Source organism: Diorhabda sublineata, chromosome 2, assembly GCF_026230105.1.
Source record: "Diorhabda sublineata isolate icDioSubl1.1 chromosome 2, icDioSubl1.1, whole genome shotgun sequence".
Classification (NCBI taxonomy): Eukaryota; Metazoa; Arthropoda; class Insecta; order Coleoptera; family Chrysomelidae; genus Diorhabda; species Diorhabda sublineata.
Window position 1 is genome coordinate 21740012 of NC_079475.1, and position 15685 is coordinate 21755696.

Sequence of the window (15685 nt, forward strand, 5' to 3'; positions counted from 1 at the left end):
CGCATTAGTTTGTAAATAGCAAACCAGATTTCGATTATTTTCAAGGATATTACCACTATGTACATGAATTCCAAAGAAGTCGACTACCGTCCAGGCAAATATAATTCAATATTCGTCACGGCATGTACCTAGGGAAGTTATTTTTTCTCTTCAAACGAATATGGTTTGTTATTTCCACACAGGAAGAAAAACGTACACGCAGAAATTCATATATTTGTCCATTATACTATTTGGAATTTGGCGGGTTGGGATTGGGATCACTCTATTAAGGCCGATCCCTTTGCTCCGCCACTAATCCACTTATAAAAATCGGCAAAGCCACAATTTTTATATATATTTTCAGTATACTCTCCATTAATGTTAACCATCGAAATCGGTGCTCTAGCATTTCTTCTTCGTCTGCAAATAAAAATTATCTTCAACTACTTGTCTAATAGTTACATGTCTATCTTACAACACGCGTTCGTGGACTATTTTAACATTTTCTTGTGTAGTAGCGGTGTGTACAAGACTCTCAACCACATTTAAATTCACCACACCACTTTGTCACTACCTCATATGATACTGCCACTAATTTATTCACCAAATGTTCATGCATTTGAGTTGATGTCAACTCTTTTAGACGCAAGTATTAAAGAACCGCGCTGTGCTCGTCAAGAATCATTTTAATATTTGTGACTTGATTCCCATCGAACCGTTATTTTGCTCTATCGAAGGTTCGTGGATGATATGCTCTAAATTACCAATACTAATGCTGAAATGTACCAAAGATTCAGCTTAAAAAATTATTACTGGCGTTAGTATCATAAGTAGAACCAATATGTTCCCGGAGGAAGAAGGACAATTTTAATGGTAACGATATTTTGATTTGTTTATAAAAGTGAAAAATACTACATTCAAAAGAGAATGCTTCACTGTAAGCAGCTGTCATTCAAAGAAGTTTGGCTCTTACTTCTGTTATACTAATTCTGTTATACTACCTTCGAAGTGACTTATTAAAATTGAAAAATCTGAAGTTATTTACCGTTCTTTTAATAAAACATCTACTTGCAGTCTCTGTATCTCTGTATAAAGTTGGACGTGTTTTTTTACGTAAATAATACAAAAATTTTAAAAAATAGCCTTTTCAAATTCTCGTAGGGAAATTGTAACAATGTGGGGCAATTAAAATGTTTTAATAATTGACTGGAAAAATTTATCCTTTTACCTACAAACAATGATTCGATAATTGAGGATTTCACAGTAACGAACGTCATATTTGTAATAAAAACTTTCTAACAATTGAATTAATAACTTTATTGCAACAAAACAAAAACATTTCACGGAAACAACACAAATCATGCTTATATTCAGACAGGTCGACAATATTTTTTCAGCGAATGCTATATTTGCTACAAAGTCCAATACCATGTTATTTTGGCGCTTCATTTCTGCATTAACAAGGATTTGAAAATTAAATGCCCGTTTATTTTTATGGTAGTTTTTATTATGTAACACATTCTGCGGCCAAAAGTAAACGAATACCTCAATTCTGGTGATATATTTTTAGTATCATACTGAACGGTTCATTGGAAATCCCGAGCGTGGTATTTTTCCTTCTATAAACGAGTTTTTTATCAGTTGTGTAAATTTTTATTATATATATCAAAAATAAAAGCATTTATATTATATATGAAATAATTTTTTTTTATTGGTTTATATCAAAATTTGAAATTATACTATATAATGTTATCAAACTACGCAGAAAGTTGGCAAGCAATACCAATGTATTCATCATTTGGGAATCAATTATTTAAGAATCTTTTCAAAAAACATTAGATTCAATATTCTAAAGAATCGATACGCTTAATTTTCCTATCAATCGTCAATTTGGATTTTAAATTTTGAAGTTGACGAATTCAGTGTTTTTTAAAAATATATTACAAAATTTTTGTATTTGTATAATCAAACTGATTGTTGAGTTGTGGTATTTTTTGTCATATTTGTGACTTTTTATTCTATTTTTCAAGTATTGGCTTGTTTGGCCAATATATGTGGCTTCACAGTTATTACAAAGAATTTTATAAACAATATTGCTCTTTTTTAGTTTTTGATGTCATTGGTTTTATCATAGAAAACTGTTTTGACAATACGTTATTGGGTTTGTTACAAATTTTCAAATCATATATCTTGAATAAATGTTGGAATTGTTGTGACAGATCATTTATGAAGGGAAGAGATATAAATTGTTGATTATCATTTTTATTACTATTATGTGGGTTAAGGCTTACAAGAATTAACAAAATTTAAAACCACCGCAAATCTAAATTAATTATTTTCCCAACAATGAATACATAAGTTTTCGAAAGCTCGGAATATATATTAAAATTAGAATACTTTGGTGTTTCATTGCCACATTCCCAATAAGAAAACGCCTATAAAATTAATTTATCCTTTTATACCTCAAAAATATGTAGCAGCTATCAATCAAATTATTTGTAATTGTATTAAAATTTACAAAATAGAGCAGTGCACTTTACTTAACTTCTTAATTAATATTATCTTATTAATTTATATCGGTCTTTAAAAAATTATAAATTATAAAAGAAACTTATTTTAAACCAGAAGAGATCTAAAATCAAAAACATTTAGAAGAATAAACATATTAAAATGTCTAAGAAATTAAAGAAATTGTCATCTTGAAACTAAATAGTGAGACATTTTCTCTAGTTTACTTTGACTCATATTGTTTCAAATTTTATATTGTTTTTATTTCCAATAAGAGTTGTAGTAGTCTCCACTTCCCGTAGCTCGAGGGTGTCTGGTTACTAGTGACATTTGAGAAATGTGAAATATACATGTGGTAGATTTTTGTAAATGTGATAATGTATTAATTGGTTCTGAGTAGTTTTGCTTATATAAATTCCTTTGAATGAAGTTGATATCAAATCCACTGCTAACACTCGGTCTCCAGCTTCAATGTATATGATATGATTTTAATTTTTTCTCAATTTATTTAGATGGAAAAAGAAGGGTAAGATAGCTTTTCATTTATAGGTAAACTATTTGATATTCTTGAAATGCATTAATGGAGTTAGCAAGCGATATTTTCGTTTGTCAGATTTTTTTACATACCACTAAATGCTACAATGTCTTTATTAAAGACTTTTCGTTCAGAAGTTCTCCATTTTTAATTACTATAAGCTGAAGCTTATTGAAACCAATTTTTTCAATATTTCAGAGTTGTGTATATTCATCATTTCAAAATGTATTTAATATTATTATTGGATATCTTTTTTTTTAATCCCAAATAATTAAATTCTAAGCAAGGTATCGTTATGTTTTAATTCCACGACTCTTTCCTAATACAATTCAATTATTTGTATTATAATGTATGTGAACAGAGTTTACTAATATTTAATTAACTCATCATTCTATTTGTTTCAGGCTCCTTATATTATTTACGTAGAAGTAGTTGAAGTGGATGATTTAGAAAGTTCTCCTGTGCCGCAGAAAATAATGCCAACATTGAGGCACACAAAATCTGAAGAAAATCTAAAACATGAAACTATCTCCCTTTCAGCTTTCAGCATGTGTGGAGGTTGTTATGATGATTTAGATCCTGACTGGAGTCAAGAAGATGATGAAATTTCACAACAGGTAAACGTTTTTTTGTTTTCTTTGGTATCTTCTTAATGGTCTGTTATTTAATAACATCATTAATATGATTTATTAAGAGAAAAATACAATGGTACAACTAGTAGCCATTACTCCTCGAGATATTTACCTTGACTGGCATTAAATAACATTTTATTAGAGAATGTTTCACATATATAATCGTTGTAGAATACAAGTTATATAGAGGAATAAAATAAACAAACATAAATAATTTACATTATGTTTTTAATTTGTAAAAACACAATTATATATCTTAACAAAGAATATGTAGAGAAATACTGATTTTAACTCATTTAAAAAAATTTGTCATTTTTTCCATATTTAAACATGTTCAAACATCTAAATTTCTTAGTTTGCACATAGATTAACGACTTCCTAGATACACATTTCATGAGGATTTGGTCAGTTCAGTATCTGGTAAAAATAAAATCCATCAATATCTCCAGCATCCCTATTACATATATTTGATCCAAATTTGAAAACTTTTTATTTGTAGTGTTATAAAACACTATTAAATTAAATTTTAATTCAAATCATTACTTATCCATTTGTTCTTTCAGAACGAATATAATTATAGGAAAATTTTTGTCAAATTGGAACTTGTAAATATATTTACCTCAATCAAATTATCAGAAAAATAAAGCAGAATTACTTCAATAATAAATATAAAATATAAATAATAAACTGAAAAATGTAAGGTTACAGCTAAATTTGTTTCAATTCAATATTAAAATAATGAAATTTGTTACATAGTTCATTTAACTAGATGGTTTTACCAGGAGCACCTGCGTCCAAACTCAACTGACAATTTAAAAACTTTACATATATATGTCTATACTATACTACATTTCTAGTAAGTAGTATAGCACAACTTATTTTTTAATAAAAAGTCGCTCAAGGCCATTCCCATCTTATGCCGTCGTGAGACATTTCAGGAATAAACGTTCTGGTTTTTTTATTGTGTGTTATTAGGCAACTGTTAATATATTAGCAATATAAATTTCACAACTTTGCTGCTCTATATAGATAGAGAAATCTATGAAAGAATTGAATTGAATACTTAGCGATTTATTACTAGTCTTTACAATTATTTATGTAAGAAATTCAACTTAATTTTTCATTTCAGTACACTCAAATAAGAAAATCAATAGACAGAGATACTATCTCACAAATGAGTCAAGAATCTAGCGACTCTAGAGAACCGCCAATGTCCATTCCAGCCAGTGAAATTCGAAGACGATTATCTGACTTCTTTCATGAGGAAAAAAGTAAACAATTTACACATGATCCAGAAGATCCTTCTGCTGCAGTACTGAAAGAACCCTGGCAGGTAATTATAGGATTCTTCTTTTGAATTCATCAATGTGTTTGATATAAAAATACAATATATACAAAAAATTTTACTAAGTACGTATATCTTTGGGTTGAACGAAGCTCATTGACCCCCACTATACTAAGGAATCGCTTGGAAAAATTTGCTGGTGTCCAGTGAAAAAGTTTCCATACCTTACTTGGGTGTATTGGTAAAGATTGGCCAATATCTTTGGATTTGTGTTGTTTCATTTCTCATATATATAAAATGAATGGTTTTGACGTATAGTCTGGTTTTGGATCTTACAATCTTAGATGGTGCTCTTTGTACAATATACTAGATTTGCTTGCACAACTCCACAAGCCTTGCCCGAAGTCCAAGTGGGAATGATTATTTTAGTGTATTGTAAAATTTCTTAATTTCCTTGAAGCTAATTTAGATATTTCATTTATGTCAGTGAATATAAAATTTTCTGCTAATAATGAAACATTAAGGACACAAAACTAGATATTTGATAAAGGCATTTGAAGCACTGCATATCTAGTGGGAACCTGAGTCTACTATTTTCTACCAGTCTAGTTTCAGATTCTTAGTTTCTCGAAATATTTCTTTGTATATATCTCCTTTCCTCACGTTGCTTTGTTTTTAATCTTTTTATGAACTCTTTAAGATTGCATTATGGCAATATGTTTTACTCATGTTATTTTTTAACAGATTTGTGCTTTTCTCTGTGTGCTTTTCAGTGATATATTCACTACTGAAGTACATGTAATTCATTTGTATTGCTAAACCAGTTCCATACAGTCGGAGTATGACTTCAAATTTATTTCTCTTTAACAATTTATAAAACAAGTTTCATTTGTCTTGGAATAATAGACATACTTCCATGACATTTATGTTATATGTTATTGCCTATTACATTTCTTTTCTATTTTATAACTAAAATTATGTTATTATTACCAGCTATAAAACTAATGGTCACAAGTAATAATTGACTCACCACATAGCTACTCTATCAAAATCAATAAACAAAAATTGATATCGCTTTTTACTTTTAATTACAAAGTAATAATTTATATTAAATGAATTGTTTCTCAACTACTGTTAGCAATTTGAAATCGTATTGTGTGTTTCATAAAATAAAGAATGAATGTTTTTCAGGATAAAGAACAGAGAATTAGAGAAAGTTCTCCATATGGCTATCTATCAACTTGGAAATTATTATCTGTCATTGTAAAATGCGGAGACGATTTAAGGCAAGAACTAATGGCTTCCCAAATATTAGAGACTTTTCAGAAAATCTGGGAAATGGAGCATGTTCCACTTTGGTTGCATCCATATAGGTAAAATTATTATTTCATATATTCATAATCAAAAATATCATTATATATAATTTTCCTTACAATCTACTTTGTTGTGCAAAATAAGTCGTAAAAATGTAATTTTAATTCTATATCAAAATGGAAACAAAACTGTTAATTGCTAAAACAATAGTAAAAAGTTTTGTTGCTATCTTGATACATTTTTACTTCATATCTCAACAATATCTGTATATCTCAATTTGTTATATTCTATGTAATTGTTGCAGATAATTTTTAGATATCTGTTTATAATTTGGTGTAAAGTCATTTAATCATTCGAGTCCAGTCAACTTATCTACCAAGCATGACTATAGAAAGCATGGAATTTATCTTTTATTAGATTTCAAATCACTACTGTTATCTTTTATATTTATCTGGAATAATATGTTGTCCTCTAATGTGAAATTTCTTGTTATTTTGATCAATTATTCATGGATAGAACTTATAAATTCTTCTGTTTACAAAAATGTAGTTTGATCTAAAAACGATTTATTTGATACTTTGAAAACACCTAACTTATTTTTCATTATCTGTCTGGATTTCCAGATTCACTACTGTTTAAATATATGTTTATTTTACTTGGTAGTTGAAAACCGCCTTTGTATCTAAGACTTTGAAATAAAGGCATGTGCTTGGTATTATTATTATTGCTTTTATTATTATATTCATTCTTTTTTTTATAATAGTGTATAATGATGATATTAATATTTATGCCTTTCATTTGCAGAATATTGTGTTTGTCAGATGACAGTGGCCTGATAGAACCAATATTGAACACAGTTTCTCTTCATCAAGTGAAGAAACATTGTCAATTATCACTCCTTCAATACTTCATCAATGAATTTGGACCTATAACTTCAGAAGAATTTCTTACAGCTCAGAAGAATTTTGTACAAAGTTGTGCTGCTTACTGCCTCATATGTTACGTAATACAAGTGAAAGACAGGTAGTTGTCGAGTTTTATTATGTATCCTTATTAAATAATCGCTAATTTGATATCTTGTTGATTGTGAGGAAAATTTTATAGATAGAAATCCAGATTAAATATTTAATAGAATTATAGTTCAAGCATAATACTTAACTCATTTATATTGTGTAAAGAAGAAAGACTTCAATTATAATATTATAATTATAACCAATGCCATGCACTCAAATAGCGCATATGCATCTGCCTTGTAATATATTTATTGGTGAGGCTACTCAGAATTGGGAGAGGTGGTGTTATTTGTCTATTGGTATACGCATACATACGTATATGTATGATAATGAAATGAAATGGCATGAAATAAAATTAGATTTTGTTTATTTTGTACAAAAGGTTTAATATGGATATTATTTTTCATATAAATCTGTAATTTTCGACCGTTTAGAACACCATCTGTTGTGCATACATATTTTTGGACATGCATGCTATCCAGCGCACATTTATAAAATAAATGCAGTAGATTCAACTAGTGCGACAATTGTAACCATATATGCGACATGGAAAACTTTTTTTAATGTATTAAATACATGCAGCATACAGAAAAAATGTATGAGAACCTTATAAAAATCAATGTCTTCTCTTCATTTAACTTAATGAGCTTATTGGCATTAAACAAGCTGACTGTCTTTAACATTTAACCATCTAATTTCGTCTCTTCTTTACTCAACCCAAGAGGTCTGTACCGTGGTCAACCTTGCTTGTGAGTTAATGTCACCCCGAGGGACCCCTAGGTGTGAAACATTTACCCTTAACCTATCCAATTTGATACTGACAACATGCATGGTGATTTTGGATGGGTTATATTCAGTTCAGTTGGTATCAAATCTGACATCCTTAATATATTTAACACTATAGTTCGTGGCTAAATGGACAATGTTCTTTTGGCCAAAAAAAAAACATATATTCTAATGTGAATATTTCGGAATATACTAACAGCATGGATACCATCAATCCAAGTTGTCACTGTAAACTGTTACTTGTTTATCATGTCTACAGAAGTTAGCTATAGCTTTGTGTTGAACGTTTGTTGATGCTTTTATAACATCAAGTCGGCATCAAGAACTACAAAGCTTATGCTCGTTACTATCAAGATCTTGTATTAACTTTAACACTTTCAGTTCTCTTTTACCTGAGTTGATAGTTGTAATACAGATGTAATGTTTGGTGGTAAGAGTAAAGATTAATGTGGATGCATTTTCTTTGTCCGTATTCTTCTGGCTTCTTTCATTTAAAAAAATTGTTGTCATAAAGAGTTTACATTTTTCCTGTTTCTTCACAAATTACTTAAATTATCGAGTGTAATATATCATATTCTTAAGCCAAATCTCTATAAAACGTGAAAGTAATGGGAAAATTATTCTCACATCGATCTTCTATTTTTCTTTCAATTACTGTATCCAATAGACTGTATCCTTCAACCATAAAAAGAAAAATTTTTTTCACATTGATCTGTTCTATCCTTTATACTTTTGATCCCAATGCATACTGAATACACTGTTTACACCATCACTCACAATTACACTGTCTGATGCTCGTTTTGACAACCAAGTTATCGTTTAGTTTACCTTCAGTCCCTGAAGGTAACTGATAACTTGGTTATCGAAACGTGCATCAGACAATGTATTTATGAGTGGTGGTATAAACAGTATATTCAGTATGAATATCACCAGTGGTTCCAGAAATTCCAACTTAATGCTAATACAGTTATTGACTGTATTTTTTATTTTAAATGGCAGAATTCTATGTTTTGGAGATATGGATTTTTTTGTGATTTCATTGTATAGTGTTTCAAATACTTATAGAGTTTACTAATCCTTAGTATTACTCATTTTTTGTATATATGGAATATTTAACAATACATGTATTATTTGTTTTAGACACAATGGTAATATATTATTGAAAAGTGATGGTCATTTGATACATATAGATTTTGGTTTCATTTTGTCCACATCGCCGAAAAATCTCGGCTTCGAAAAGTCTCCCTTCAAGTTAACACCAGAATTTGTTGAGATAATGGGTGGTGAAAATTCCGATATGTTCGAGTACTTCAAAATTTTAATTCTTCAGGGATTGATAGCGGCAAGAAAACATCATGGAATGATTGTTACCTTAGTTGAAATTATGAGATCAGGTAAATATTGAATACTATCTGTAGATGTGGGTAATTGAGCTTATCTACTTCTGTGTTTTCCAACTATTTGTATTTTAATGTAGCATAACAAGATTATTTTTTAGATTATATCTGTGACTAATCTATACAAATAATTTTAAAGTATATTTAATCTTTTATTTCAGGCTCTCAACTACCATGTTTTAAATCAGGAGCGTCAACCTTACAAAATCTTAAGAATCGTTTTCATATGAATATGACAGAAGAACAACTTCGTCTGGAGGTCAATCGCATGGTAGAAGGCAGTATCCATTCACTGTCCACTAAACTGTACGACGGCTTCCAGTATTTTACCAACGGTATTCTCTAACTGTGCCACGATTTCATTATCTAGTTGGCATTTTGTTTTTAGATGAATCAACTGTACAGAGTGTTCACATATACATTTTTAACGATTTAATTAAATATTTTATTACTTTATCTTTAATTTAATACTACTTTGAGAACCCTATGTTCTCCGATGTTCTGCATACTGTCATAAAGGACCAATTGTTTGTTTCAATTAATTTATAATTGATTCCAATGCACAACTTTAAATTAAGTTTTATTACTCAATTATATATATTTACAAATTTAATATTTCATTGGAATCATTTTAAAATTGATTAAGATAACATTTTAGCAATGAATTAAAGATTGATGTAATATTATTGAAACTTTAATACATTATAGTTCAATGCAGAAAATTCCTTATTATAGGAAATGAAATTTATTATTGTGTTTTAAGATAAAATTTTATTTTGCAGAAACTGATTTAAAAATAGCTATATCTTGCAAAAGTGTTATAACTTAACATTGTTACATTACCAGTTTTTTTACATCCTCATCACATTCAATCTACAGAAGTTGTTGACTACCAATTTGTATTGAGAAAAAAAACTGTTGAGATAATAGCTTAACTGCTTACTGTTGCCACTTCTTTCTTTAGGTTTTTTATTTGATCCAAGCTTAGGAAATTATAACCTAATATATGAATACTCCTTAGAATTTCTGAAAAGCTAGTTAAATATCAAAAAAAATTGTTCTTCTTTGAAATCGAGTCTGTTTGATCAATCCATTCCAAGCAATTTCAAACAAAAAGCAATCTTGCATTTCTTCTTCTTTTATGAGACTATAAATTACTATAAAATTTTCTAATTATAATTCATTAATATAAATGTCTCTCAACTTATTAAAGATGCTCTTGTAGCAAAACTACCGCTCAGTTATAGAGGTAGAGATCAACAAGAAACATTCTCTATTTACGAATTGAATTGAGAAACATAAATTGTAAATGATACTTTACTCTAAAAAATGTTATTCTTCAGTTTTTGAGTTTGAATTGAAATTATGAAATTGTTGATGTTGCTTTATATAAATTTAAATCCAGGCAACTACATTACTGATGATTCTTCAAGTTATAATGAATAATTTTAACTTTGCTAATATAATTCATAAAACTTAATTTGAAACTACTATTATTAAATTGAGAATTTGTCACTTTTTTTAATTTGTATGTTCTAATATATAGTTGTATATCCAGGTCTTTTTAAACTATTTTTATTCTATTTTCTGTTACTCTTGTAAAGATTTCGTCACTGTCGCCGGAATTTTACTTTTTTTTTGTTTCATTCCTATGTTTATAACTGCTGCATTTTACACACATTTTTACAAAATGTTTTCGTGAAGCTATTGAATGCATCATTTTATATTGTTCATGAAAAAGAGAGCTTAGACTTTTCCATTCTTAATCCTATATTTTGAGTAGATCCTGCAGAGATTTTATCTCTTATGACTATATCATAGTTGTTTTCATAATTTACTGTATTATCTTTATAATTTTTTGCTGAGTCTACTAATATTTTATAAAATTTCTCTCTGGTTCTCTACCATAGTCTGATTCTAAGTTTTAGAAAGCAATACACCTTATAATATGTATATCACATCTCTTTATATTTTTGCATTGCTTAAGCTACATTGGAACATATTTAGAGGAATTGAATGTATCTGATTTTTATTCATGGAGTAGTGGAGTTTCACAATGTTGGTCAATACATTACTTTTTATGACATAGGATGTAAAAAGCATAAATTACTGTGTATTTTGTATAAAAAAGAAAGTACTAAGATATAATAGTTGGCAATATGAACTCTAAAAAATTGCATACATAGAAAGAACTCATGAACATACAAAAACAACAATAAAAATAAATGAGAATTTGAGCTCCACTTACAACTTGATAATTTTTTTTTCATTAATAAAAGCTCATAATTCAGTTTTTGTTGCAAACTCGTCTTAATTTTAGATCTTTTTTTACCTACTTCAGAAACAAATTTTCAATCAGAAGACATCTAAAATAAAGACGGTTTTGCAACAAAACATATAAAAGGGCCTAAGAAATTCAGCTTTTTTTCAATTTTCTATTTTGCATCACTTAGAAAGTGTGGTTATTATTCCTTTTTTTGTCTTAACAATGCATCTTTTACCTTTTAGAATTCTAGACATTTCCTGCTCATTATTTCTATTTCTTTATCAATAATCAACTCAATTTTACTAAAAGTCGATGTTAAATATACCAAAATAATCTTATTAATCACACATTTGTTCAACGCAAATACTTCCTCTGTTTATATAACCGCATATCGTAACGGAAATCGTTACGTTAGTCTTATATATAACGTTTGTTTTAAGCAGCTAAATAAGTATTTAAGGGTGAAAATTTTGGTTGAGAATAGGTGAGTTTCATAACCCTCATATATTATAGTAATACTTTATTTTCAAAATTATGGTTTATATGTTAATAAATATTAAATATATTTGGACAATCCTGCAGCAGCTTCTAAAATAATATAATCATTTGCTCAATTGCAAATGTTAAAAAGCCTGTCTACGTTGAAATTTATGAATTTTTATTTGTGTTGTTGTGTTTTCGAATATTCTTCAAATTGTAATTTGCTCCACCTTGACCCAAATTGGACACTGAAAAGTTGTGGAATTATTCTATCCTTATTCACAAGTGTATTGTAATATTTGTAAGTTGTAGACATTAATAATGGTTGATTTATAAATGTATTTACTTGGGATGCTTTAATGAATCTAATGATTATTTTATTTTGGTCATTCACTATATACATTACCATATCCATGCTGTTACTATTGAAATTAACAAACAATTTTGAGTGGTTTCTGCAAAATAATAAAAGTACAATTCTTAGTTTTAAAATTGAAGTCTGTCGATAAATTTGATTTTTTCAAAATCTCACTACAACTTTGTTGAAGTTATAACTGTAGGTATGACTACTTGAGATCGTCTCACTAGTTACATATTATTGTTATTAAGATGCTCAAAGTTTAAAAAATCATTAGTAAAAAATGTATCAACGGAATTATGAATTTTTTTATTGATGATATAATAGCGTTTTATAATATACATAGTGTTAAAACAAATTATGAAATAAAATTAATTTTGGCGATATTTTAGATAATTTCAAAAATAATTTGATTGTTTTATTACAATGTCGAATATTAATGCAATAAAAATTCGCCAAAATTTTACGGATACGACGTTATTTAAAAAATTTTAAGTGACAATTAAACAATAAAAGATCCATTGTTCATGAATTCTGTTTTTTCTTCCTAAATTTTAAACAGACTCTTTTGCAAGCAACAGCGTCACTCAAATGGTTTGGTTTCAAATTAATGTAATGGCTTATAGTCGCTATTTACCATATTCAAACAAATGTCACACAACAATATACCCCATATAAGTAGAAAACTATTCGAGTACTACTGGTTTATCCTGACATAGAGTAAATAATTTTTATTAGATGCACTTCAAATGATTGAAAATGCGAACATTACTTATATTACGGTAGTCAGTTATCACTAATAGAGTAATCCACTATGGTCATTTGTCAAATATGTCAAGATCTAACTCATGAAACAATTTAAGCAAATAAAAAATGATGATACCCATTTATCATTTATATCAAATTGTACTTTATCGTTATTCAAATTACAGTTGAGCTGAAAAAAAACTTAATTAAAATTTTATCAGTTCCGGTTTATTTCAAGACCTCTGCTTATTCTCCTCTCTGCTTTCCATATTGTCTTAACTTGTCCATTTTCGTATTTTTAAGAACTTTGGTTTTCGCTGTTTGACAGCTGTAGTTAAGTTTCCTCTATAAATTCTATTGTGGATTGTATGTCAAGCTATTTTTATCTTCATTTCTCATTTTACCTTTCTTCAACTCTACCCCTTCATAAGTGCTTTATCTTCACCCATGTTTTAATTTAATATTTTTCTATTAGAAACCAAGCTTCATATGCAAACAAATGATTTGATCTATATATAGTTTTTAATGGGTTTGTTTTGGATATTCAAAAATTTGTAAAAATAACATTTTAATATGTTATTGAGCACTAAAATAATCCAACAAACAAGATTATGGATTTTTTTTCATATTTTTCTTTCAAAATATATTCATTATTTGGACTACCAAATAATTTAAAAATATAGAGTGATTTAATTATTACAATTAATATTGTATAGGTTCGAATTTTTTTGAATGTATAATTAAAATTAAAATAACGCCAAAATAAAAAAATACTAATGTTAATAGGGTATTCACATAAATAATTAATTAATATATTTACAATCTATATGGGCTGCGTGTACATAAACTTTTTAAATATAATGTGTATATTTTAATTAAGTGCATAAAAATACTCAAGTCAATTTTTCATACTAAATGCAAAAACTTTTCGAGGCCAAATATGTAAAAAAGTGAACGTTTTTTATGTATTTTATTTTGTTAAATATAATTTTTAAAATATTAGATATATTTATTTCTACATTTAATTTTAAGCATTGTGGATTTAAAACAGTGGTTATATCTTATATTTGAGATTTATTGATATTAATATAAAACTGTATAAATAAAACATTCCAAAAAATTCTGAAAATGTTTTATTTCAAATGAGATCACACTAAAACTGACACACAAAATGTATTGTCAAATGATCACATAGAAACTAAACATTAATTATTTATGTGAGACTACTAAGAATTAGAGATCTAATAACTATAATTGACCCACATCTTCAAGTTTCCGGATCGTTTTATGTAGATCTACCGATGGAAAAACTTTAAGCAAGTGATCGCAGATGTTTCTACATTTTACACCTGAATGATATGTCGCTCCAGATATCTTCTGTTAACATTTTTATAATATATCAACCCTAAGTCCTCATAAAAATGTAAACTACGAATATTTACAGGATAAATTTGAAGAAATAAATAGGAATTGCATAGAAATAATTTGGAATAATTACGGGATTCATTCTTTTGAAAGTTTTTTTGATTATGTACCAAGCTGTAACAAAAGAAAATAAGTTAGAACTTAAACTCTACATTGAACTTTATGTGAAAGCATTTCTTGTATCCATGAATCACAGACAGGAAGTTAGTAGTTCTTACTAATTCTGCAATCAAAGCCATTCAAAACAGACTAAAGATGGGTATGCAGAGTGTTTAGGGACTCTATGCAAAAATTCGGGAGTGAGTAGATGAAATGAAAATAATGCTGTGACAAAAAAAATTCTCATACGACTCCTCGCTTCTGAGTTATAGGCATGTAAAGTTGCATTAAGTATATTTTTTTAATTATACATTCGAACATTATGAATTTTTAATGGATGATTACGTATGTCCATGTAGTATTTTTCACGGAATAAATAATTCTATACTACTATCTGAATGTTTAGGGACAGCTCATGCCCAATAGTTGACAATCCGTAACTTTTACAGGGACAGCCTGTACAATCTAAAGATAGCAAAAAGGAATTATTCAATCGATTTTTGAACAAAAAGGTACTCTTTCTTTAACTCGATAAAATCTATGGTTTAGGAGATATGTAGATTTTTAGACCGTTGTACATGCCAAGAAAACCTTTTGCCATAGAGAGCTATTCTGAAGAAAATGATCATAAATTGTAATTATTTATTAAAAATACGTAAATTAAGGGAGCTAGTTTCCATTATTTTTTATGAAATGATGTTTTAGGAAGTGTCTTACCAATGAAAGCTGGCAAAGATCAACAACGAACTATACAAACACCAGCTTTACAAAAAAAAAATACATTTGTTGCTAATCCCACAATTAGCGTACGCAAAATATCACTACAATGTAACATATCAACGACAACTAATCATAGGATTC

General features: G+C 28.1%; 1 protein-coding gene across 1 annotated transcript in view; it reads left to right on the forward strand.

The window, feature by feature from the left end:
• The window catches only part of LOC130452603 (phosphatidylinositol 4-kinase beta), a 75376-nt gene extending 61079 nt beyond the window's left edge, over window positions 1–14297 (forward strand). Inside the window, exons 6-11 of the mRNA XM_056791940.1 lie at window positions 3427–3639; window positions 4784–4987; window positions 6131–6312; window positions 7058–7276; window positions 9193–9446; window positions 9611–14297. Coding sequence (XP_056647918.1) covers window positions 3427–3639; window positions 4784–4987; window positions 6131–6312; window positions 7058–7276; window positions 9193–9446; window positions 9611–9795 — 1257 coding nt within the window. The 3' untranslated portion in view covers window positions 9796–14297. The remainder of the gene's footprint in view (window positions 1–3426; window positions 3640–4783; window positions 4988–6130; window positions 6313–7057; window positions 7277–9192; window positions 9447–9610) is intronic.
• Window positions 14298–15685: the final 1388 nt, after the last annotated feature.